The following is a 23,808-nucleotide window of genomic DNA, read 5'->3' as shown; positions in this document are numbered from 1 at the left end:
TGCTGACTCTCAGTAGGACACAGTTCCCCTGTTACTGACTCTCAGTATGACACAGTTCTCCTGGTGCTGACTCAGTAGGACACAGTTCTCCTGGTACTGACTCTCAGTTGGACACAGTTCTCCTGGTACTGACTCTCAGTGGGACACAGTTCTCCTGGTGCTGACTCTCAGTAGGACACAGTTCTCCTGGTGCTGACTCAGTAGGACACAGTTCCCCTGGTACTGACTCTCAGTAGGACACAGTTCTCCTGGTGCTGACTCAGTAGGACACAGTTCTCCTGGTACTGACTCTCAGTTGGACACAGTTCTCCTGGTACTGACTCTCAGTAGGACACAGTTCTCCTGGTGCTGACTCTCAGTAGGACACAGTTCTCCTGGTACTGACTCTCAGTTGGACACAGTTCTCCTGGTGCTGACTCTCAGGAGGACACAGTTCTCCTGGTGCTGACTCAGTAGGACATAGTTCCCCTGGTACTGACTCTCAGTAGGACACAGTTCCCCTGGTACTGACTCTCAGTTGGACACAGTTCCCCTGGTACTGACTCTCAGTAGGACACAGTTCTCCTGGTGCTGACTCAGTAGGACACAGTTCTCCTGGTACTGACTCTCAGTTGGACACAGTTCTCCTGGTACTGACTCTCAGTGGGACACAGTTCTCCTGGTGCTGTCTCTCAGTAGGACACAGTTCTCCTGGTGCTGACTCAGTAGGACACAGTTCCCCTGGTACTGACTCTCAGAAGGACACAGTTCCCCGGGTGCTGACTCTCAGTGGGACACAGTTCCCCTGGTGCTGACTCTCAGTAGGACACAGTTCCCCTGGTGCTGACTCTCAGTTGGACACGGTTCTCCTGGTACTGACTCTCAGTAGGACACAGTTCTCCTGGTGCTGACTCTCAGTGGGACACAGTTCCGCTGGTGCTGACTCTCAGTGGGACACAGTTCTCCTGGTGCTGACTCTCAGTGGGACACAGTTCTCCTGGTGCTGACTCAGTAGGACACAGTTCTCCTGGTACTGACTCTCAGTAGGACACAGTTCTCCTGGTGCTGACTCTCAGTAGGACACAGTTCTCCTGGTGCTGACTCAGTAGGACACAGTTCTCCTGGTACTGACTCTCAGTAGGACACAGTTCTCCTGGTACTGACTCTCAGTGGGACACAGTTCCCCTGGTACTGACTCTCAGTAGGACACAGTTCTCCTGGTGCTGACTCTCAGTAGGACACAGTTCCCCTGGTACTGACTCTCAGTAGGACACAGTTCTCCTGGTGCTGATTCTCAGTGGGACACAGTTCTCCTGGTACTGATTCTCAGTAGGACACAGTTCTCCTGGTGCTGACTCTCAGTAGGACACAGTTCTCCTGGTGCTGACTCTCAGTTGGACACAGTTCTCCTGGTGCTGACTCTCAGTAGGACACAGTTCTCCTGGTGCTGACTCTCAGTGGGACACAGTTCTCCTGGTGCTGACTCTCAGTAGGACACAGTTCTCCTGGTGCTGACTCTCAGTTGGACACAGTTCCCCTGGTACTGACTCTCAGTAGGACTCAGTTCTCCTGGTGCTGACTCAGAGGGACACAGTTCTCCTGGTACTGACTCTCAGTAGGACACAGTTCACCTGGTACTGACTCTCAGTTGGACACAGTTCACCTGGTACTGACTCTCAGTAGGACACAGTTCTCCTGGTGGTGACTCAGAGGGACACAGTTCTCCTGGAACTGACTCTCAGTGGGACACAGTTCTCCTGGTGCTGACTCTCAGTAGGACACAGTTCTCCTGGTCCTGACTCTCAGTAGGACACATTTCCCCTGGTGCAGACTCTCAGTAGGATACAGTTCCCCAGGCACTGACTCTCAGTAGGATTCTGTTACCCTGGTGCTGACACCGGTAGATACAGTTCCTCTGGCACTGACTCTCAGTAGGATTCTGTTACCCTGGTGCTGACTCCCAGTAGGATACAGTTCCCCTGTTGCAGACTCTTTAGTCCAGTACAGTTCACCTGGCAGTGACTTGCAGTCGGATACAGTTCCCCTCGTGCTGACTCTCAGTCGCATAGACTTCCCCTAGCGCTGACTCTCAGAGTACAGTTCCCCTCGCGCTGACTCTCATTGGAGTACAGTTCTCCTGGCGCTGACTCTCAGTAGAGTACAGTTCCCCTGACACTGAGTCTCAGTAGAGTACAGTTCTCCTGGCGCTGACTCCCAGTAGGATACACTTCACCTAGCGCTGACTCTCAGTAGAGTACAGTTCTCCTGGCGCTGACTCTCAGTAGAGTACAGTTCCCCTGGCGCTGACTCTCATTAGAGTACAGTTCCCCTGACACTGAGTCTCAGTAGAGTACAGTTCTCCTGGCGCTGACTCCCAGTAGGATACAGTTTCCCTGGCAATGACTCCCAGGAGAGTGCACTTCCCTGGTGCTGACTCTCAGTAGAGTACAGTTCTCCTGGTGCTGACTCCCAGTCGAGTGCACTTCCCTGGTGCTGACTCATTCGAGTACAGTTCCCCTGACACTGAGTCTCAGTAGAGTACAGTTCTCCTGGTGCTGACTCTCAGTAGAGTCAGTTCTCCTGGCGCTCACTCCCAGTAGGGTACAGTTTCCCTGGCACTGACTCCCAGTAGAGTGCACTTCCCTGGTGCTGACTCTCGGTAGAGTACACTTCCCCGAGTGCTGACTTTCAGTAGAGTACAGTTCTCCTGGCGCTGACTCCCAGTAGGATACACTTCCCTTGGCACTTACTCTCAGCAGGATACTGTTCCCTAGTGCTGACGCTCGCTGTGGCACATTTCAGAGATGCCATCTGTCAGATGGACCAATATTTTGAGACTTTTTCAGATGGCCGTAAAAGATCCCATGCCAGTTTCGCAAAGAAGAGCAAGGGAGTTCTCCCCGGTGTCCTGGCCAATATTTATCCTTCAATCAACATCAGAAAAACAGATTACCTGGTCATTATCACATTGCTGTTTGTGGAAGCTTGCTGTCCACAAATTGGCTGCAGCGTTTCCTTCATTACAACAGTGACTGCACTTCAATGCATACTTCATTGGCTGTAAACACTTTGGGATGTCCACAGATCTCTAGGGTAGAGAATTTCAAAGACTTCCAACCCTTTGAATGAAGAAGTTTCTCCTCATCTCAGTCCAAAGTGGCCGACCCCTTATTCTGAGACTGTGACCTCGTGTTCTAGATTCTCCAGCCAGGGGAAACATCCTCCCAGCATCTATCCTGTCAAGCCCCTTAAGAATTTTATATGTTTCAATGAGATCACCTCTCATTCTCTGAATTCCAGGGAATGTTGGCCTGGTCGACTCAACCTCTCCTCATTGAACAATCTCCTCATCCCGGGAATCAGTCTGGTGAACCTTCATTGCACTCCCTCCAGGGCAAGGCATACCCTCTATAGGCTTTCATCCTGGATATCATTTCAGTGAATCTTTACCGTGCTCTGGCTTCGCTGTGATAAGGTCGAGGGCCATCAAGTGGAAGGTTAAATGAGGGTTGGTTAGAAAGTCGGCATTAAAGCAGGAAACAGGATTGTAATAAATGGCGATCAAGTTGGAAGGAGCTTATGGAATGGGTACAACCTGACAGCCGGGAACTGCCAACGAAAGGTTTTATACTCCCGATAGGTGCTCAATCACTTGAATGGAAAGTACAGGAAAATTCTCCAAGTTTGCAGGTGATAAGGATGCTCCTTGACAAATTTTGGAAATTTAAATGGTGAGGAATCTGTTTGCTCGAATGCTCATACCAGTTTTTAAAAATTTGTTCTTGGGATGATGGCATCGCTGGCAATGCCAGCATTTATTGCCCATCCCTAATTGCCCTTGAGAAGCTGGTGGTGAGCTGCCTTCTTGAACCACTGCAGTCCATGTGGTGTACATACATCCACAGTGCCGTTCGGGAGGGAGCTCCAGGATTTTGACCCAGCGACAGTGAAGGAACAGCAATATAGTTCCAAGTGAGAATGGTGTGTGGCTTGGAGGGGAACTTGCAGGTGGTGATGTTCCCATGCGTCTGCTGCCCTTGTTCTTCTAGGTGGTAGAGGTCGCAGGTTTGGAAGGTGCTGTCTAAGGAGGCTTGGTGAGTTGCTGCAGTGCATCCTGTAGATTGTACACACTGTTGCCACTGTGCGTCGGTGGTGGAGGGAGTGAATGTTGAAGGTGGTGAATGGGGTGCTAATCAAGTGGGCTGCTTTGTCCTGGATGGTGTCGAGCTCCTTGAGTGTTGTTGGAGCTGCACCCATCCAGGCAAGAGGAGAGTATTCCATCACACTCCTGACTTGTGCCTTGTAGATGGTGGACAGGCTTGGGGAGTCAGGAGGTGAGTTACTCACTGAAGAATTCCCAGCCCTTGACCTGCTCTTGTAGCCACAGGTCCAGTTCAGTTTCTGGTCCAGTTGAGAATTGGTTTAACATTGGACTGGTTTGTTCAGCTGAGTCGAGAGTGTTTGGAACAGGAGCATGTTCCTCTTCACTATATTCGGTTCCTCACTTCCTCTAGGTTGTGCCTGTGTCTCCGAGAATCTCGTAGCATTGAAGAAGTTAAGCTTTATCAGCTCATTAATAATCCAGCAATGTTTGTAGAGGCTCAAGTTCCCATCTCTGCCTCTTGGCAGCCGTGAATAGATCAGCAAAGAGCTGAAGGACACACGGGATGCTGATCATCACTATTTCCATTGTAGACACAGCACTGTAACCATGCAATTGAAAGCTGTATCAACAGTTGTCAGCTCACTTCCCACCCTGCAGAACATTCCCCCATTAGTCCATGTTGGAGAGGTCGAGTATGTACAAGATGCAAAGACCTGCACGCAAGGTATACTTTGTGCAATTTTCAGCAGCGCATGTCCAAAAACAATAACTTGCATTTATATAGTGCCTCTGACATCATAAAATTTCCCAAGGTGTTTCACAGGAGTGTTACAAAGCAAAATTTGACACTGAGCCACAAAGAGAGATACAGCACTGAAACAGGCCCTTCGGCCCATTGAGTCTATGCCGACCAACAACCACCCATTTATACTAAGCCTACGTTAATCCCATATTCCCTTACATCCCCACCTTCCCTCAATTCTCCTGCCACCTACCTACACTAGGGGCAATTTACAATGGCCAATTTACCTATCAACCTGCAAGTCTTTGGCTGTGGGAGGAAACCGGAGTACCCGGCGGAAACCCACGCAGTCATAGGGAGAACTTGCAAAGTCCGCACAGGCAGTACCCAGAACTGAACCCAGGTCGCTGGATCTGTGAGGCTGCAGTGCTAACCACTGTGCCGCCTTTTTTTTTAAAGAGTCATTAAACCACCAAGACACTTATGGACATGAGGAGATATTCAGACAGGGGACCAAAAGCTTTGACAAAGAGGTAGATTTTAGGGAGCTTCTTAAAGGAGAAGTGGTGGAGAGGTGCAGGGAGGGAGTTCCAGAGCTTAGGGCCTTGGAAGATTAAGACACGGCCACCAATGGTGGAGTAATTAAAATCAGGGATGCTCAAGAGGTCAGAATTAGAGGAGCACAGATATCTCGGAGGGTTGTGGGATTATAGGAGATTACAGAGATAGGGAGGGCGAGGCCATGGAGGGATTTGAAAACAAGGATGTCAATTTTAAAATCAAGGCTTTGCTTAACCAGGAGCCAGTGTAGGTCAGTGAGCACAGGGATGATAGGTGAATGGGACTTACTGCGAGTAAGGACATGGGCAGCAGAGTTTTGGATGACCTCAACTTGACAGAGGATAGAATGTGGGAGGCTAGCCAGGAGCTTGTTGGAATAGTCAAGTCTAGAGGTAACAAAAAGCATGGATGAGGATGGTTAAGTTAAAATTATCCCAAAGAGTAAGTACACATATGTCGAAACATATGCACTTATATATGGCCTTTCACATCCCTAGGTGCTTCCAAAATGCCTCATAATCAACAAATTACTTTTGATGTGTTGTCATTGTTGTTCAGTAGGCAAGTGGGCAGCCAACTGGGACACAGCAAGAGCCCATAAACAGCAGTGAGGTAAATGACCTATTTTGGTTTGTTTTATTCTTTCATGGGATCGCTGGCAAGGACAGCATTTGTTGCCCATTCCTCATTGCCCTTGACAACCGAGTGGCTTGCTCGGCCATTTCAGAGGGCAGTTAAGAGTCAACCACGTGGTTGTCAGTCTGGAGTCACATGTAGGCCAGACCAGGTAAGGACGGCAGATTTCCTTCCTGAAAGGACGTTTGCAAACCAGATGGGTTTTTACGACAATCAACAATAGTTTCATGGCATTATTAATGAGACTTGCTTTCAATTACAGATTTTTTATGAATTAATTTAATTTTTATTCCACCAGCTGCTGTGGTGGGATTTGAACCCATGTTCCCAGGACATTAGCTTGAGCTGATTACTAGTTTAGTGACAGTACCACTCCACCACCATCTCCTCACTAATGGAGATGGTGTTGGTTAATGGAGAAATGCTTGGTCAGCCAACAGAAAAATTCCCCTGCTCTTTGCTGAATAGGGCCTTGGGATCTTTTACATCCTGAGTAAATGGAGCCTTGGTTTAAGGTTTTGTCCGAGTGAAGTGCAGCTCAGCAATGCTCTGAGGTGCGAGCCTCGATCATATGCCCAGTTCTCTGGAAAGGGACCTGAAGCCATCACCTTGTAACGCAAGCGAGCTTGCATCCAGCGAGGCCAAGCTGACACGTAGCGAGAGAGATAGACATGCTCTCTGTCTCACCTGATCTCCCTGCTACAGTTGGGCCCTCTGCCTTTCACGAAAACCACAAGGATCCCCCGCCACTCAGACTCCCTGCCGAGTTGTGCCTGGGCCAGGCACATAGTGAGGATTCTCCCACTGTCTCCCTGTTTTCTCTTGCAGCATTTCAAACGCCAACATAACCCGTCCAATTCAGTCAGCCCACATGTAGAACAGGGATCGTGTTTCTGAGTTATTTACGGCACTGTTATTGATGAGCAGACAGATGAGAATCCTCTGCCGCAGGGCTCTATTTACAGTAAAATGTGGCATAAAAATAGAATGTCTGAGGTTGTAAGTGAAATTGGAGCAGACGTGAATCAAAGGAGACAGAAGTTGCCTCGAAAAAAATCAATGAGCGAGGGTTCTCGATTCGCCTCAGCAACTCGATGGCAGCGCTAATATTATTGGGTATCTCAGTTATATAGGGGGCTCCTATATTAACTGTTAGGTGGTGTCTCCTCTGCATCCATGTTTGGGTTTAAACCCTACACCAGGACTTGAGCACATAAGACCTTGGCTAACACTCAAGTGCTGCATTGTTGGCCCGTACATTCAGTGAAGGCCCCCCCTCATCTGCCTTTTCCATTGGTGTTGATGGATGTTAAATGTCCCACAGCATGACTGAAAGAAGCAAGAGGAAGTCTCCTGGTGCCTTAGACAACATTTTCCTCTGACCTAACATGGCATGACTTTTTTTCAGTTGCATCACTGCAGTGACGGGTCTCCTTTTACAAAGGCCGCAAACCTGCTGCAAATATATTAGCATGCATGGAGGCTTGGTTAATGCACAGAAAACAGAGGGTAGGAATAAACGGGTCCTTCTCAGGTTGGCAGGCTGTAACTATCAGGGTACCACAAGGATCAGGGCTTGGGCCTCAGCTAGTTACACTCCATATTCATGACTTCGATGAGGGGACTGAGTGCAATGTCTCCAAGTGTGCTGACAATACAAAGTTAGGTGGGAGTGTAAGCTGTGAGGACACAAGGAGGCTGCAGAGGAATGGTTGAGTGAATGGGAAAGAAGGTGGCAGATGGAATATAATGTGGAAAAATGTGAATTCATCCACTTTGGTAGAAAAAGTAGGTAAGCACAATATTTTTTAAATGGTGAGAGACAGGGAAATGTTGGTATTCAGAGGGACCTGGGTGTCCTTGTACATGAATCATAGAAAGTTAACATGCAGTTACAGCAAGCATTTAGGAAGTCAAATGGTATGTTAGCCTTTATTACAAAGGGATTGGGGTATGATTGAAGAAGTCTTACTGCAATTGTATAGGGTCTGGGGGAGAGCATATCTGGAGTGCTGTGTACAGGTTGGTCACCTTACCTAAGAAAGGATACACTTGCCTGAGAGGGATTGCACCAAAGATTCACCAGGCTGATTCCAGGGATAAGAGGATGGCCTATGAGGAGAGATTGAGTAAACTAGGCCTATATTCCTCGGAGTTTAGAAAAATGAGAGGTGATTTCATTGAAACATATAAAATTCTGAAGGGGCTTGACAGGGTAGATGCTGGGAGGATGTTTCCCCTGACTGGGGAATCTAGAACATGGGGAACACGGTCTCAGGATAAGGGGTCGGCCATTTAGGATTGAAATGAGGAGAATTTTCTACACTCAGAGGGTTGTGAATCTGTGGAATCCTCCATCCCAGAGAACGGTGGATGTTCAGCTGTTAAAACCCCCCTTAAAATTGTACCATTTAATTTATATTGTCTCTCCTCATTCTTCCTACCAAAATGGATCACTTCACAGATTTCTGTGTTAACTTTCGACTGATATGTATCTACCATTATTTCAGGCCGTCTATGTCCTCCTGAGGACTGTGAATATCCTCCTCAGGTTTTATACTCCGTTTCCAAGTTTCGTATCATCTGCAAACTTTGAAATCATGCCCTTTCTACCCAAGTCCAGGTAATTGATGTGTAACAGAGAGCAATGGTTCCAAACCTGACCCCTCTCCAGTCTGAAAAACATTTCACCACTATTCTGTACTCTGCCTTCATCGGAGAAGAGGAAGCTGCAAATGTTACATTAAAGGAGGAGGCAGGAGTAAAATTGGATAAGATTAAAAATAGAGAAAACGATGGTACTTAAAATCTTTCAACCTCCCTTAGATATGCAAGTGGTGCCAAAGGACTGGAGGATTGGAAATGTTATACCCCTGTTCAAAAACAAAAGGGGAAGAGGATTAAACCCGGCAACTACAGGCCAGTCAGCATAACATCAGTTGTGAGGAAACTTTTAGAAAGTGCTTTTCAAATGGGTAGGGGGTGGGGTTGGTAAATGGGAGATAGCTATCACCTTTGGGGTAGGGGTGCCTCCAGAGCCCTGGATTGCCTCCAGGAGGGACCCCTCCCCCAACCCTGCTAGGAGGCTGCCAGGATCCCACTCCACCTTAATTGGCCACTTACCAGCTTCAATTGGCCTGGCACAAAAAGGCCTTCCCCAACCCAGACCAAATTGGAAAGTGTCGGGAAGGCAACGGGCACTCCAAACCCCTCCCCCCTGCACCTTCTGATACAATTTTATGGGCCCCCTCCGCCTGTTCCCATCCCTAGGGGGTCCATAAATTTCAGCCCTTTGAACCCTCATTTTGTATAATAACCTCTTGTGTGGCTCCTTATTGGGTGCTTTTTGAAAATCTAAATATATTACATCCACTGGGTCTCCCTTATGTACCCTCATCAAAAAACCCGAATAGATTTGCCCAAAGCCATTTCCCTTTCATAAATTCGTGCTGACTCTGCCTAATCATATGATGATTTTCTAAGTGCCCTGAAACCAGGTCCCTAATAATAGATTCTAGCATTTTCCTACTACTGATATCAAGCTAACTGCTCTATATTCCCCATTTTCGCTCTCCCTCCTTTTTTGAATAGTGTGGTTACGTTTGCTACCTCCCAATCTGTGGGGACTGAACTAGAATTTAGGGATGAGGGATTTCAGTTATTTAGAGAGACTGTAAAAACTGGGTTTGTTCTCCTGAGAGCAGAGAAGGTTAAGAGAAGAACTGATAGAGGTGTTCAAAATTATGAAACGTTTTGATGGAGTGAATAGGGAGAAACTGTTTCCAGTGGCAGTAGGGTCGGTACCCAGAGGATACAGATTTAAGTTGATTGACAAAAAAAAAACTTGGAAGAGATGAGGGAATAAAAACAGAAAACTCTGGAAATACACAGCAGGTCTGTCAGCATCTGTGGAGCGAGAAGCGGTGTTAATATTTCAGGTTGAGGCCCTTTTGCCAAAGGGGGTGAGGAAACATTTTTTTAGTTGTGATCTGAAATGTGCTGCCTGAAAGGGTGAGAGAAGCAGGTTCTATTGTAACTTTCAAAAGACAGACACACGAAGGCAATTTTTAACAAGGCGAAGGGGAAAGAGCAGGGAAGAGGGACTAATTGGATCGCTCTTTTAAAGAGCCAGCCCAAAGGCACAAGGGGCTGAATGGCCTCCTCTGTGTTGTATCATTCTATGGTGATGATTGTACAACTGTACCCATCTTACACCAGAGACTGCCTTTCAAAGAGTTTGCCAGTAACGGGCTGGACAAACAGTGCACAATTGTACGTTGTTATAAAGTATCCATTGTGCTGTATTAATATTTTGTTTGTGTTTCTTTCCCTATGAATTATTTTACCTGAGTTTGGGAAGTCATCTTCTGCTGTGAAGAGCTGTCTAACACTGTGATCATTTCCCATCTGCTAAGTTGACATGACACTACAATATGGTATCCGGGAAATCATTTAAAGTGATCAGGGTTATCAGCTTCTAAAGAGTCGAGCGAAAGACCCAGTTTGGAATCCTGCATGTTGAAGCATCAATTCGTCCGTTTCCTTCTGAGGCAGATGTTGGAGAAAGCACGAAGTGTAACTTCTATTCACCACTCGCCTGTTCCCCTTCCCTCTTCTGAGCTTGGGTTTGTCCCCCCAGTAACAGAGTTTGTGGATATGTCAAACATTATTAGGTTTAAATGTACCTGCATTCCCCTTTGAATCTTAAGTACTCTCTATTGAGCATTTCTAAGTCCTCTTAATCTTTGGTTCCATTTGTTCCAATAGACTGATGTTTGACAATATCGATTCATAGAAATGTACCATGCAGAAGGAGGCCACTCAGCCTTTCATGTCTGTGCTGGCTCTTTGAAAGAGCAATTGTGTTTCGTTCCACACACCCCATCTTAAAGTCCATATCCCTGCAATTTCCTTATCCTCACGGGGCAATCCAACTCACTTTTAAAATTATTGATGGAATCAGCTTCCAGCACCTTTTCAGGTCGAACACTCCAGATCCTGATAACTCTCTGAGTGAAAACATTTCTCCTCATCCCCCCTCTCGATCTTTTGCCAGTGAATTTGAATCTCTAACCTCTGGTTACTGACTCACTCACCAGAAGGAATAATTTTTCTCTGCTCTATCAAAACCTCACATCATCTTGAAAATATCTCTTAGGTCACCTCTTGACCTTATCTGTTCCAAGGAGAACAGTCCTAACTTTTCCAACCTCTCTCCAGAACTGAAGTCCCTCATCCCTGGGACCATCCTGGTAAACCTCCTCTGTCCCCTTTCTAGGGTCTTTACATCTTTCCTGAAATGTGCTCCCAGAATTGTCCACAATATCCCAGCTGAGGCCGTACCAGTGATTTATAAAGTTCCAGGGTGAACTTTTATATTCAATTCCTCTATTTATGAACATCAAATAATTCATATGCTTTTTTTAACTGCCTTATCAACTTGTCCTGCATCTTTAAGGATGTGTGTATATGGACGACAAGGCCTCTCTGCTCATCTACACTTTTCAAAATGGTGCCATTTATAGTATCCTGTCTTTCCATATCAGTCCTCCCAAAGTGAATCACTTCACAATTCCCCGCATCGAACTCCATCTGCCATGCTTCTGCCCATTTCACCATCCTGTCTATGTCATCCTGAAGTCTCAAGTTATTCTCATCACTATCTACCACATTGCCAAGTCTCGTATCATCTGCAAGCTTTAGAATGCTGCTCCCTACACCCAAGTCTAGGTTGTTTATAAAACCTGCAAAGAGTAGTGGATGCAAATATATAGTTCATATTGATTAATGTATAAAAGTAAAACTGTGTAGAATCTCCCCATGTTTCCGCATTAATTCTAATCATTTTAATAGTCGTTTGGTAGTGCAGAACATGAGCATTGCTGAAAACAGAGACAGTTTGTCGAAGCTTTTTGTCTTGCACTCATCAGGACAATTCGCAAGAATACCGATGTAAGGGAAGCAACAAATTTATCCTGTATGAGAAGACAGTGCTGATTGGTTGGCAAGGGGACTCTGATTGGTTGAGGCGTTGCCATGGAGAATGCACCAGTTTATGGTGACTGACAGTTAACTGCCAAGCTTTGTTTGAAATTTAAACTAGGCAGCTTGACTCTGATTGGTCAAGGCATTGCCCTGAGGCACTGTCAATTGCCGGTCTGGAACTAAAGGAAGGGAGGAGGGATACCTTCCATGGGAGAGAGTGGGCAGTGGGATAGTGTGTCCAGTCTGGATCATTTAGACATCATGCAGGATTCAATTCTACAATTTCTCTACAGACAGCAGTGAGATTGCTGAGGAGCTTTCTACCATGCGACACCAACCTGAGGGGCTCGATGAACTACAAGCGCGGACCAAGTTTTCCAAGAAAGAAATCCAGTCACTATACAGGGGCTTCAAAAACGTATGTAAGACCTCCCTCTGTTGTCCCTTTGTAAGATCTGTCTGTATATAACTTTCTAGCCTTTATTTGATGCCATCCTCTGCTCCTTTGCCTGTGTGAGTGGGGGCAAGTTCTTTGCAGAGGGCACAGCTCCTTCTCTGGTAGCTAAAGCACTGATTTCCAGTCACTGCACTTTCATTCCGATTGTGCACCCAATTTTGCGGCAGCTTTTTACTGGTGAATCGTCAGATGATTTGAGACCTGTAAAATCACCGCTTGTTTTGGGGTAGATTTGGAGTGAAAAACAGAGTAAAATGGGTTATTAAAGGCCTTAAAATCACTGCCAAAATTTCAGCAGCTTTATCTTTCAAAAAATAGCCAGTCCCCTTGAAGGCTTTGAAAGAGCCCAATGGACGGTGGCGGGGGTTGGTAAATCTTTGGAATTCTCTACCCCAGAGAGCAGTGGAGACTGAGTAATTGAGTATGTTCAAAGGCTAAGATAGACAGATTTTTAAACAAGAGGGGAGTCAAGGGTCTTTTCTGTCAGTTTTACTTGGCTTTTCTCCAAGCGCTGCTTTGCATTCTTCCCATAATTTTCCAACTGGGAATCTCTCTTATGAAAAGGGGGAGGATGGAGAAATGGAAGAGACTGGATAGGAGTTGGAGGCCTCATCGGGAGCGGTAAACTTCTGATGGCCCAGATTTTGCAGTCAGTGGTGAAGCAACACTCGGCTGACCTCGAAGAAAGCTGCCCACAAAGATCTAACAATGGTAGTGACGTTGCTTTCCCTTTTCCCAACGGGGCAGTTTCAATCTGGCGCCAAGTCACAGGGATCTCCACGCATGCAGCAGCAGTGATGTCAGCAAGCAGGTCAGCAGCCAATCACAATGCAGTATTCTCACAGACCACAAATCCGGATATTAAAAGCACTGAATCCTGTCACTTTTAATTAAAAATTTTAGAGTGAAATAAATGATAAATTGATTAGATTAAGATAGAAGCTAAAATAAACTATTTTTATTTTACAAAAGTTTAAAAATCTGTGGAATTTTTTATCATAATGGAGAAATTTGACATTCCACAAATATTAGTTTTTCATGGCTGGAGAGGGTGTTTAGCAGTAATTATAAACTTAGGACACAGTACAAGATCAGACAAAACATTGTCTCAAATAGGGTCGGATTATCTGGACGAGGAGTTTGCTTGTTCATCTTTCAGCTCGGGTACTGTTTTCAAGTCGCAGTTTCTGGAGAACTGTTGTGGGAATCTGAGTACAGCTCATTTAAAAAGTAAAATGTAACAATGGGCTTCTTTATTTACAGGAGTGTCCCAGTGGGATGGTGGATGAGAAAACATTTAAAGCAATTTATTCCCAGTTCTTCCCACAGGGAGGTAAGAGATTTAAACTCAGTCTGAGCACATAACCTATTAATATTTCTATCACGTCTTTCAGGACCCTCAAGATCGCAAAGTGCTCTACAGCCAGTTGAGTACTTTTTGAAGCGTAGTCACTGTTGTAATGTAGGAAACAGTGAATTGCTGATGTAATTTGTTACTGAGAAATATAAAATCTTACAACTAACAATTATATATTGATTTGGCTAAGTACTGGATAGGGAATTGGAAAATAATAGTTACACATTCGGATTAAAACAATTACATCATTCTAGTAACAAAAGTGCACAGAGTGAATGTTGTTGAATTCTGCCTTTGTTAATCCATCAGAATTTTGCAGTAGAAGGTTTGAAAGACCTGCAGAGTGGACCTTCATTCACCTGTGTGAGGACACCACGCTTGCTAGCGTAACTGAGAGGGTGTTAACTTCATGGTGGTCCACGTGGATGATTTCAGGAGTCACAAAGGTGACTTTATCCTGAATTTGCCAATGTGCAGGCTCTTTACTCCAGCCCTATGAAAGGGAAAGGAAATGGAATTTGTTCTAGTTGAAGAACTAGCACTGGCATGGTCATGATGGACTGAATGGCCTCCTTCTGTGCTGTAATGTCAGGGAATCTGCTTGTGCTCCCTTTTGGGCAGAGCTATGTGCCTTTCAGGTTACAGCGTATTATCTATCCAAAATTCGAGGTAACCTTGGAACATGGATTGGTACTTTATCGCGAGATAGGAGACAGAGTAGGAACAGAAGATTTGTTCTCTGAATAGTGGAATGTGAAAAGTGATGTCCCCAAGGGATGTGTGCAGGACTTCAGCTTTTCAACACCTATATTAATGATGTCGATGAAGGAATAGAGCCTCCTATGTCCAAGTTTGCAGATGACATGAAATTAGGTGGCACAGTGAATTGCAGGAATTTACAAGGGGACGTTTTTTTTAATTCTTTCATGGGATGTAGGCATCACAGGCAAGGCCAGCATTTGTTGCCCATCCCTAATTGCCCTTGAATTGAGTGGCTTGCTAGGCCATTTCAGAGGGCAGTTAAGAGTCAACCACATTGCTGTGGGTCTGGAATCCCATGTAGGCCAGATTTCTTTTACATTAGTAGACCAGTTGCCAAGGTGGGATTTGAACTCACATCTCTGGACCATTAGTCTAGACCTCTGGATTACTAGTCCAGGAACACAACACAACACTACATGCATGCTAAGCAGCAGAAGCAGCATGCTTTAGACACAACCAAGCGATCCCACAACCAGTCCTGAATGTCAGTGGACAATTAAACTACTAACTGGAGGAACAATGATGGCACAGCCCAGCATTTAAGTACAAAAGACAAGGTAAATCTTCAGCCAGAAGTGCCAAGTGGATGATCCATCTCGGCCTCCACCTGAGGGCCCCAGCATCACAGATGCCAGTCTTCAGCCAATTCGATTCACTCCATGTGATATCTAGAAACGGTTGAAGGTACTGGATACTGCAAAGCTATGGGCCCTGACACCATTCCGGCGATAGTACTGAAGACCTGTGCTGCAGAACTAGCCACGCCCCTAACCAAGCTGTTCCAGTACAGCTACACCACTGGTTTCCACCTGACAATGTGGAAAACTGCCCAGGTATGTCCTGTGCACAAAAATCAGGACAATTTCAATTCAGCCAATTACTGGCCCCCTCAGCCTTCTCTCAATCATCAGCAAAGTGAAGGCAGGTGGCATTGACAATGATATCAACCGCCACTTACTCAGCAATAACCTGCTCACCGATGCTCAGTTTGAATTCTGCCAGGACCACTCAGCTCCTGACCTCTTGGTCCAAACATGGACAAAAGAGCTGAACTCCAGAGGTGAGGTGAGAGTGGCTCCCCTTGACATCAAGGCAGCATTTGACTGGGTTTGACTTTAAGGAGCCCTAGCAAAACTGGAATCAATGGGAATCAGGCGAAGACTCTCCGCTGGTTGGAGTCATACTTAGCACAAAGGAAGATGGTTGTGGTTGTTGAAGGTCAATCATCTCAGTCCCAGGACATCACAGCAGGAGTTCCTCAAGGTAGTGTCCTAGGTCCAACCATCTTCATCTACTTCCCTCCATCATAAGGTCAGAAGTGGACATGTTCGCTGATGATTGCGCAGTGTTCACAATTCGCAACTCCTCAGATACTGAATCAGCCCGTGTCCATATGCAGCAAGACCTGGACAACATCCAGGCTTGAGCTGATAAGTGGTAAGTAACATTCGTGCCACACATTGTCAGGCAATGACCATCTCTAACAAGAGAGAATCTAACCATCTCCATCTCTTCAACAGCATTACAATCGCTGAATCCCCCACTATCAACATCCTGGCGGTTACCATTGACCAGAAACTGAACTGGAGTAGCTATATAAATACTGTGGCTGCAAGAGCAGGTCTGAAGCTGGGAATCCTGCGGTGAGTAACTCACCTCCTGACTTCCCAAAGCCAGTCCGCCGTCTACAAGACACAAGTCAGGACTGTGATGGAATACTCTCTACTTGCCTGGATGGGTGTAGCTCCAACAACACTCAAGAAGCTCGACACCATCCAGGACAAAGCATCCCACTTAATTGGCACCCCATCCACAAACATTCACTCCCTCCACCACCAACGCACAGTGGCAGCAGTGTGTACCATCTGCAAGATGCATGCAGCAACTCACCAAGGCTCCTTCAACAGCATCTTCCAAACCCGTGACCTCTACCACCTAGAACGACAAGGGCAGCAGATGCATGGGAACACCATCACCTGCAAGTTCCGCTCCAAGTGACACACCATCCTGACTTGGAACTATATCGCGATTCCTTCGCTGTTGCTGGGTCAAAATCCTGGAACTCCCTTCCTAACAGCACTGTGGGTGCACCCACACCGCATGGACTGCAGCGGTTCAAGAAGGCAGCTCACCACCACCTTCTGAAGGACAATTAGGAATGGGTAATAAATGCTGGCCTGGCCAGCGATGCCCACATCCCAAGAATGAATGAAAAGTGCTATTGGCTATTGAAATGTGCAGGCAGAGGTTATACTGAGAAAAAAGACTTCATATCATTAATGCCAGCCTTTATCATCTTTGTAGAAAGTATCTGACAAGTTACTAGTCAGAGGAGAAATTGTTACTGTGCAGTATTTGCAAACCCTACAAGATTTGAGCTCTCATTTTAGATCCCTTTGAGTATTTCCTGTCCTCTCCGTCACCCATCTATTGTTACAAGTACGGAATGAAACGCAGTACCTGAAGTGAAGTAAATGTTTTCTCCTCTTGTTTTAGATGCTACAACATACGCACATTTCCTGTTTAATGCATTCGATACGGACGGGAGTGGAGCAATCCGATTTGAGGTGAGACCTGATTGGAGAAAGTTTAAATGAATGCTGGGAGGACGGGGTAAGGATAGGGTACAAAAACAAGAAATGCTGGAATCACTCAGCAGGTCTGGCAGCATCTGTGGAAAGAGAAGCAGAGTTAACGTTTTGGGTCAGTGACCCTTCTTCGGAACTGACAAATATTAGAAAAGTCACAGATTATAAACAAGTGAGGTGGGGGTGGGGCAAGAGATAACAAAGGAGAAGGTGCAGATTGGACCAGGCCACATAGCTGACCAAAAGGTCACGGAGAACAGGCAAACAATATGTTAATGGTGTGTTGAAAGACAAAGCATTAGTACAGATTAGGTGTGAATACACTGAATATTGAACAGCAGCAAGTGCAAACCTGAAGAAAAACAACCTGAAAAACACAGTGGGTAAGCAAACTGAACAAACTAAGATGAAATTAAATAAATGCAAAAAAAGATTGTAAAAAATGTAAAAGGGAAGAAAAAACAACTAAAAATGAAAGTAAAATGGGGGGCTGTCATGCTCTGAAATTATTGAACTCAATGTTCAGTCCGGCAGGCTGTAGTGTGCCTAATCGGTAGATGAGATGCTGTTCCTCGAACTTGCGTTGATGTTCACTGGAACACTGCAGCAATCCCAGGACAGAGATGTGAGCATGAGAGCAGGGGGGAGTGTTGAAATGGCAAGCAACCGGAAGCTCAGGGTCCTTAAGGATAGGGTACATGGGACTAGATTAGAAAACTCCAGTTCAATGGCCAGGTTTGCTATAACATCATTCTATGATAGGTCTTTGCTGGCCACCTTCTCCCAGTTACGAGAGGTTCCATACAGCAGATTGAAAAGAGTTCAAGAAAATATAAGGCAAATAGGTAGTAGTGATTAGGTGATGCCATGCTGGAATCTTAATGACCTGTATGTGATGAGGAAAAATAGCTGTTCATATACTTCATATCTACTCGAAGCTCCTTTTATCGAGCCCTCAAAACGCCTGCTTATTCCATTGGCAAAACTGACTTCAGATCCTCCAAGTGCTCAGGTCTTTATGATGCAGGTCACTCGAACACTCCTACTTGATCACAATCCAAGTAAACAAGTTTGATTTTGTGTTGGAGCCTCAAGTGACAGGTATCCCACCAGTGACTGGTGTCTCCAAGATCACCTTATGTTCAATGGAGCCATCTTGTGGTGGGATTCCTCTTAGCATCTGCTCATCTGTCATCCGCAGGAGGAATAGTGACTGGTAACCACAAAGATGAACTAAGACGGGAGATACAACAGGATTACATCCACGGCACACATCCTCATGTGTATTTGTGCTTGCTCTTTTGATCTTAAGTCATGCTCTTAGCAAATCGTCCTAGTTGAAAGTGCATGCTATTTGTCGGCCAACTCAATGTTACCATTTTTATGGATTATGTATTCCTCTTTCTCTCATAATCTGTCTTCCATCTCTCTCTTCCTCAGGATTTTGTTATTGGTCTATCCGTGTTACTGCGTGGAACGGTGAATGAGAAACTCAACTGGGCATTCAACCTGTATGACATCAACAAGGACGGCTATATCACGAAGGAGGTACAGCGCACACACCCATTGCTGCAGAGATAGATTCTACCTGAAAGATATACTAGGAACATGGTGCATATGCAGCATCATTTAAGAGCAAACGAGTTGAAACTATTACAAGTGGGAGAAAATCTTTGACGGATTGAGGTAGAAATGGCAGGTTTAATAGAAGGGTGAAAAATATTCATGATTCTTCCAGATAACTGTATTAGCTGCAGTAACGCAAGGACAACTTGTGCTCTGCACTCCTACCTAATGACTGGAGCTGATTGCTGAAAACAGAGCAAACACCAGAGTCAGATGCATGTTGGTTGTATTTTAATTGCATGCTGGTTGGTGGGCATTAACGAAGGATTCACTTGTGCTCCTATTAATAGGAACAGACTGAAACTGGTGGCTGGGTGAAGATGTGCATGTTTGCAGGGTGTATCTCTGAAAATAAATGCTTAGAAAAGGTGTGTAAAGATTGGGTCCAGTTCCATCCTTCACCACCTGGCTCGCTGGCGTCTAACACTTTGTAATGCACCCGACATAGAAACCAAAGCCGAAATTAGTACAGAGATTCATGTTTTAATCTTTTTATTCAATATGCCTACAGAGAACACTTAACACCCATTTACAATATGTACAAAATGCTATATATAGAGGCCACAGAATATAAAGGTAGTGTTTAAATTGACCATCTGCATATAAATGTGATGGATAAGCATTGAACGTTGTCTAGCAATGACTCTGTACGGGCATTAAGAGCTAACCTAACACACGCCAAGACGTCATGATGCATACGATAAAGTTAAGCACTCAACAGAGAGTGTATATAGAATATTCATGGCTGGTTCATTTAACAGAAGGTTTATGCAGTGGGCAGGTTGTCATTGCTTGGAATAACATCACAGTTTCTCCTGTTCTACCCTCAGGAAATGTTGGCTATCATTCAATCAATCTATGACATGATGGGCAAATACACGTATCCCATTCTACACCAAGACGCGCCATTCGAACACATGGAAAAGTTCTTTCAGGTACGGTGCTGATGAAACAAAAGCTGGCAATCTGCAATGCAAACAGAAAACACTGGGAACACTCAGTAGGTTAGGAAGCGTCTTTGGAGAGAGAAATGGAGTTAACGTTTCAGATCTATGACCTTTCATCAGGACTGGAACATACTAAAGCTTGCAAGCTTTTAATTATTGAGTCATAGGAAGGGAGGAGGGGCAGGTGAAACAAACGGGAAGGTATGTGATCAGGTGGAGGAGAGGATTGATCAAAAGACAAAAAGATGATGGGGAAGGCAAAAGGGGTGGTAATGAGACAAAGCGCCGATGCAAGAGATGGGTCTCAAGGAGGTGTAAATGGGTACAGCAGAATATCAGAGGATGAGGGAAGCATAGAAAATCTGGCAAAGCGGAGAGGGTTGCCACGGGCCGGGAATGTGGGGCCGAACTTGTTTTCTCTGACAGGCAAACGATAAGTCTGGAAACTAATTGCTGCTTCACTCCTCAGAAGATGGACAGGAACCAAGATGGAGTGGTGACAATAGATGAATTCCTGCAGACCTGCCAAAAGGTTGGTGGTACTTCAGCACTGGATGACTTCAAATATTGGAAGGAGATATTATAAAGAAGGCTATTCTGCCAAATTCATCTTCGGGAAAATCTAAGGGCTTCTTTTCATCAAATCTTACAGCATAGAAGGAGGCCATTCAGTCCATCGTGCCCATGCTAGATCCTTGAAAGAGCTCTCCAGTCAATCCTACACCACGTGCCCTTTCTTTAATTCCCTTTAAACGTTACTATTGAATTTGCTTCCACCACCCTTTTAAGCAGTCCATTCCAGACCATAATAACCTGCTGCATGATAAACTTTCTCCTCAGCTTCCCTCTCGCTCATTTGCAAATTCTCTTCAATCTGCACCCTCTCGTTACTGGCCAGTGGAAACAGATTTCCCTTATATATGCTAGCAGAACCCATCATAATTTTAAACACTTCTACCAAATCTCCCTTGAACCCTCTATGCTCCAAGGGGAACAATCCAAATTTTGATCATCCCAAAATTCATCACTTCACATTTCTCCGCAGTAAATTTAATCAGCCATGTGCCTGCCCAGTCACCAGTAGTCTGTCTATGTCCTCTTGAATTCTGTTATTATTCTCCTCACTTTTTACCATGTTTTCCAAGTTTTGTACAAACTCTGAATTTGTGCCCCCTGCACCTAAGTCAAGGTCATTAATATATTGTTATGACCGAGGCAGGAGGAGTGCACTGTTAATTCAGTTCCACTTCTCCGCAAGTCAACATATCATTTTCTCACTTACCGAAACAGCCAATTAGATACTCTATTTGTCCCCAGAATAAAGCACACCAACCAGGTTTCTTTAATAAACAACAAAATTGTCTATTTATTATAAAACCAAGTCTTAACCAATAATGAAGTAAATATATACGCGAATTGAACTATTAAGGTCCTGTATTTTTTATATATCCGATCCCTCACACACACATACATCCAAAAACCGCTTAACAGGGGGAAAAAAAGGATTTTGGTTTACAGCCATAACAAAGAAATAGAACAAATATAAAAAATAACTTGGTTTGGCAAGGTGTCCTGAAGTCGGTTAGTTGCCACTCGGAATTTTTCCAGGTGAGGATGATGAATAGTTTGTTTGGGTAGGCGTTCAAAGAAATTCAACTGCAGAAGGCTTCACATAGGTCTTCCATCAGGTGTGCAGCAACACAGGTGTCAGTTCTCTCTCTTATTAGATGCAAAGTTCTTTTTAAAGATGCAAGGTTTCTGCAAGCATTCAGGATGTCTTCAAAAATAACAGTACAACGTCAAATAAGCTTATGCTTTTCAAGAACAGGGATTCTTCAAAGAGAGGTAACGGTTTTCTTCTGAACTCCTGGAAGGTCCATATCAAATTCCAACTGCCTGCTTTTAGGCCAATACCCAGCATCTTTGAACAGTTCAAAGTGAAACCAAACATTTTTTTCCAGGCAAGTCTCATGCTAATCATAAATACTCTCTTGTCGCAACAAAAAGAGCCCTGTGGTATTTACTTGAAATCACAGGTTTTCCATTGCTTGTTTACTGGTCAACCCTTTTTAAAAAACACCCAAAGGTCAGCCTCTTCAGTTTAAAAATATAGATTCCAAGTTTTAACAAAAATGTATGGAAATTCCGTAAAAATATATTAAAAAGAGCAGTGGTCCTAATACAGACAACAACAACAGCTTGCAATTATATGCTTTTAATGCAATAAAACATTCACAGGAGAAAAAATTTGACACCGAGCCACATAAGGCGATATTAGGGCAGATGGTCAAAGAAGTAGGTTGTAAGGAGCGTCTTAAAGGAGGAAAGAAAGGTTTAGGGCCCAGGAGGCTGAAGGCACGGCTGCCAGTGATGAAGGGATTAAAATCGGGGATACTCAAGAGGCCAGAATTAGAGGAGTGCAGATATCTTGGAGGGTTGTAGGGCTGGAGCAGATTACAGATGTTGCTCGCAATTTTTCTAACAGTTGTCTCTTTTACAGGATGAAAATATTATGCATTCAATGCATCTCTTTGAAAATGTTATTTAGAAGCACTTGAATCCCACACTGAAGGGAGAAACCATTTGCAGGAAACTTAACGTATTGTTTGGCACACTTTGTAGAAGTAAAATTCGGGAGGATTTACAAGTATGCTATTTCATCTCAAAAACGTTTTTTTTTAAGAACAGTGCAATTAACAATTAGAAATAGTGTCTCTGTATTTCAAAGCTTTTCTCAGCAAGGTCTGACATGGGCAAGCACTTCTCCAATCTGGTCCAAGATATTTTTCCAATGGAAAACTGGCATGTTGGAAATGGATGCCTTCCCTCTGTGATCCTGAAAGTGGAATCTGACACAGACTGCACAGCGTTCCATATTCTAAAGGGACGAGATGGAATGGAAGGAATCACACTGGACAATATCAGCGACTGTGTTACCACTCGAACTATTGCGCCAATACACTGCCCTCTTATCGTGCTCACAGTTCACTGAATGTGGGTTGCAGCTTCTGTTAAAAAACCTTCATTTGTTGGCACCTCACTGAAATGAATCCTTCTGCTGATCAGGAATCTGAAATGTAATTAAGCTCTGAAAACCTTATTCCCACTCAGGACTCCTTTTCTTCAGTAATTGCGGCTAATTACCATGATATCTAACACCACCTTATGTGATGCTTCGAAGCTGAGGGATGGAAATCAAAAGCTACCTTTTTTCAAAGTGTGATTTTCAGTCCGTTAATGTGTCAGTAATGTTATTTGCATTCTATTTTAAGCACTGATTAAAGGGTTCTCATGGTTTCAATTTACAGTACAGGAATGTTAACTTGTTCTTGTCTGTTTAATATTGGTGCACACTGGATGATTAAAACACCACACTGTAGCTCAAAGGTTGCTGCGGTGGCATGGACTGACTGCAGCACAGCTAACAGCACTCAACCTACCCTGGAATATGATCAATTTGAATTGAGGCCAGAGTAAGGAGCATTCTGCATTAATCCTCTAACCACAGTGGCGCAGTGGTTAGCACCGCAGCCTCACAGCTCCAGCGACCTGGGTTCAATCCTGGGTACTGCCTGTGTGGAGTATGCAAGTTCTCCCTGTGTCTGCGTGGGTTTTCTCCGGGTGCTCCGGTTTCCTCCCACATGCCAAAGACTTGCAGGTTGATAGGTAAATTGGCCATTAGCAATTGCCCCTAGTATAGTTAGGTAGTAGGGAAATATAGGGACAGGTGGGGATGTGGCAGGGGTATGGAATTAGTGTAGGATTAGTATAAATGGGTGGTTGATGGTCGGCACAGACTCGGTGGGCCGAAGGGCTGTTTCAGTGCTGTATCTCTAAACTAAACACAGGGATAGACCAATTTTAGCTGCAGATAGATTCCTTCTCTTGGAAATATCAGCATTATCGATTGTATTCCCTGGACTTTAGCAGGTTAAGGGATGATTCGATCAAAGTTTTCAAGATATTAAGGGGAACAGATAGGGCAGATAGCGAGAAACTATTTCCGCTGGTTGGGGAGTCTGGAATGAGAAGAAAGAGTCCATAAATTAGCGGAGTGAAATGA

General features: G+C 44.8%; 1 protein-coding gene across 5 annotated transcripts in view; it reads left to right on the top strand.

The window, feature by feature from the left end:
* LOC137357138 (calsenilin-like) overlaps positions 1-23,166 on the top strand; it is a 92,033-nt gene extending 68,867 nt beyond the window's left edge. For all 5 annotated transcript variants that reach the window (XM_068023200.1, XM_068023199.1, XM_068023198.1 and 2 more), the window contains 7 exons: positions 12,302-12,426; positions 13,729-13,798; positions 17,081-17,151; positions 18,613-18,720; positions 19,629-19,733; positions 20,215-20,277; positions 22,246-23,166. In XM_068023200.1, the coding sequence (XP_067879301.1) occupies positions 12,302-12,426; positions 13,729-13,798; positions 17,081-17,151; positions 18,613-18,720; positions 19,629-19,733; positions 20,215-20,277; positions 22,246-22,293 (590 nt within the window). In that variant the 3' untranslated portion in view covers positions 22,294-23,166. The remainder of the gene's footprint in view (positions 1-12,301; positions 12,427-13,728; positions 13,799-17,080; positions 17,152-18,612; positions 18,721-19,628; positions 19,734-20,214; positions 20,278-22,245) is intronic.
* Positions 23,167-23,808: the final 642 nt, after the last annotated feature.

The sequence above is a fragment of the Heterodontus francisci genome, chromosome 47, assembly GCF_036365525.1.
Source record: "Heterodontus francisci isolate sHetFra1 chromosome 47, sHetFra1.hap1, whole genome shotgun sequence".
Taxonomy (NCBI): domain Eukaryota; kingdom Metazoa; phylum Chordata; class Chondrichthyes; order Heterodontiformes; family Heterodontidae; genus Heterodontus; species Heterodontus francisci.
Note: the sequence above shows the minus strand (reverse complement) of the source record. Positions and strands in the feature narration are given on the sequence as shown.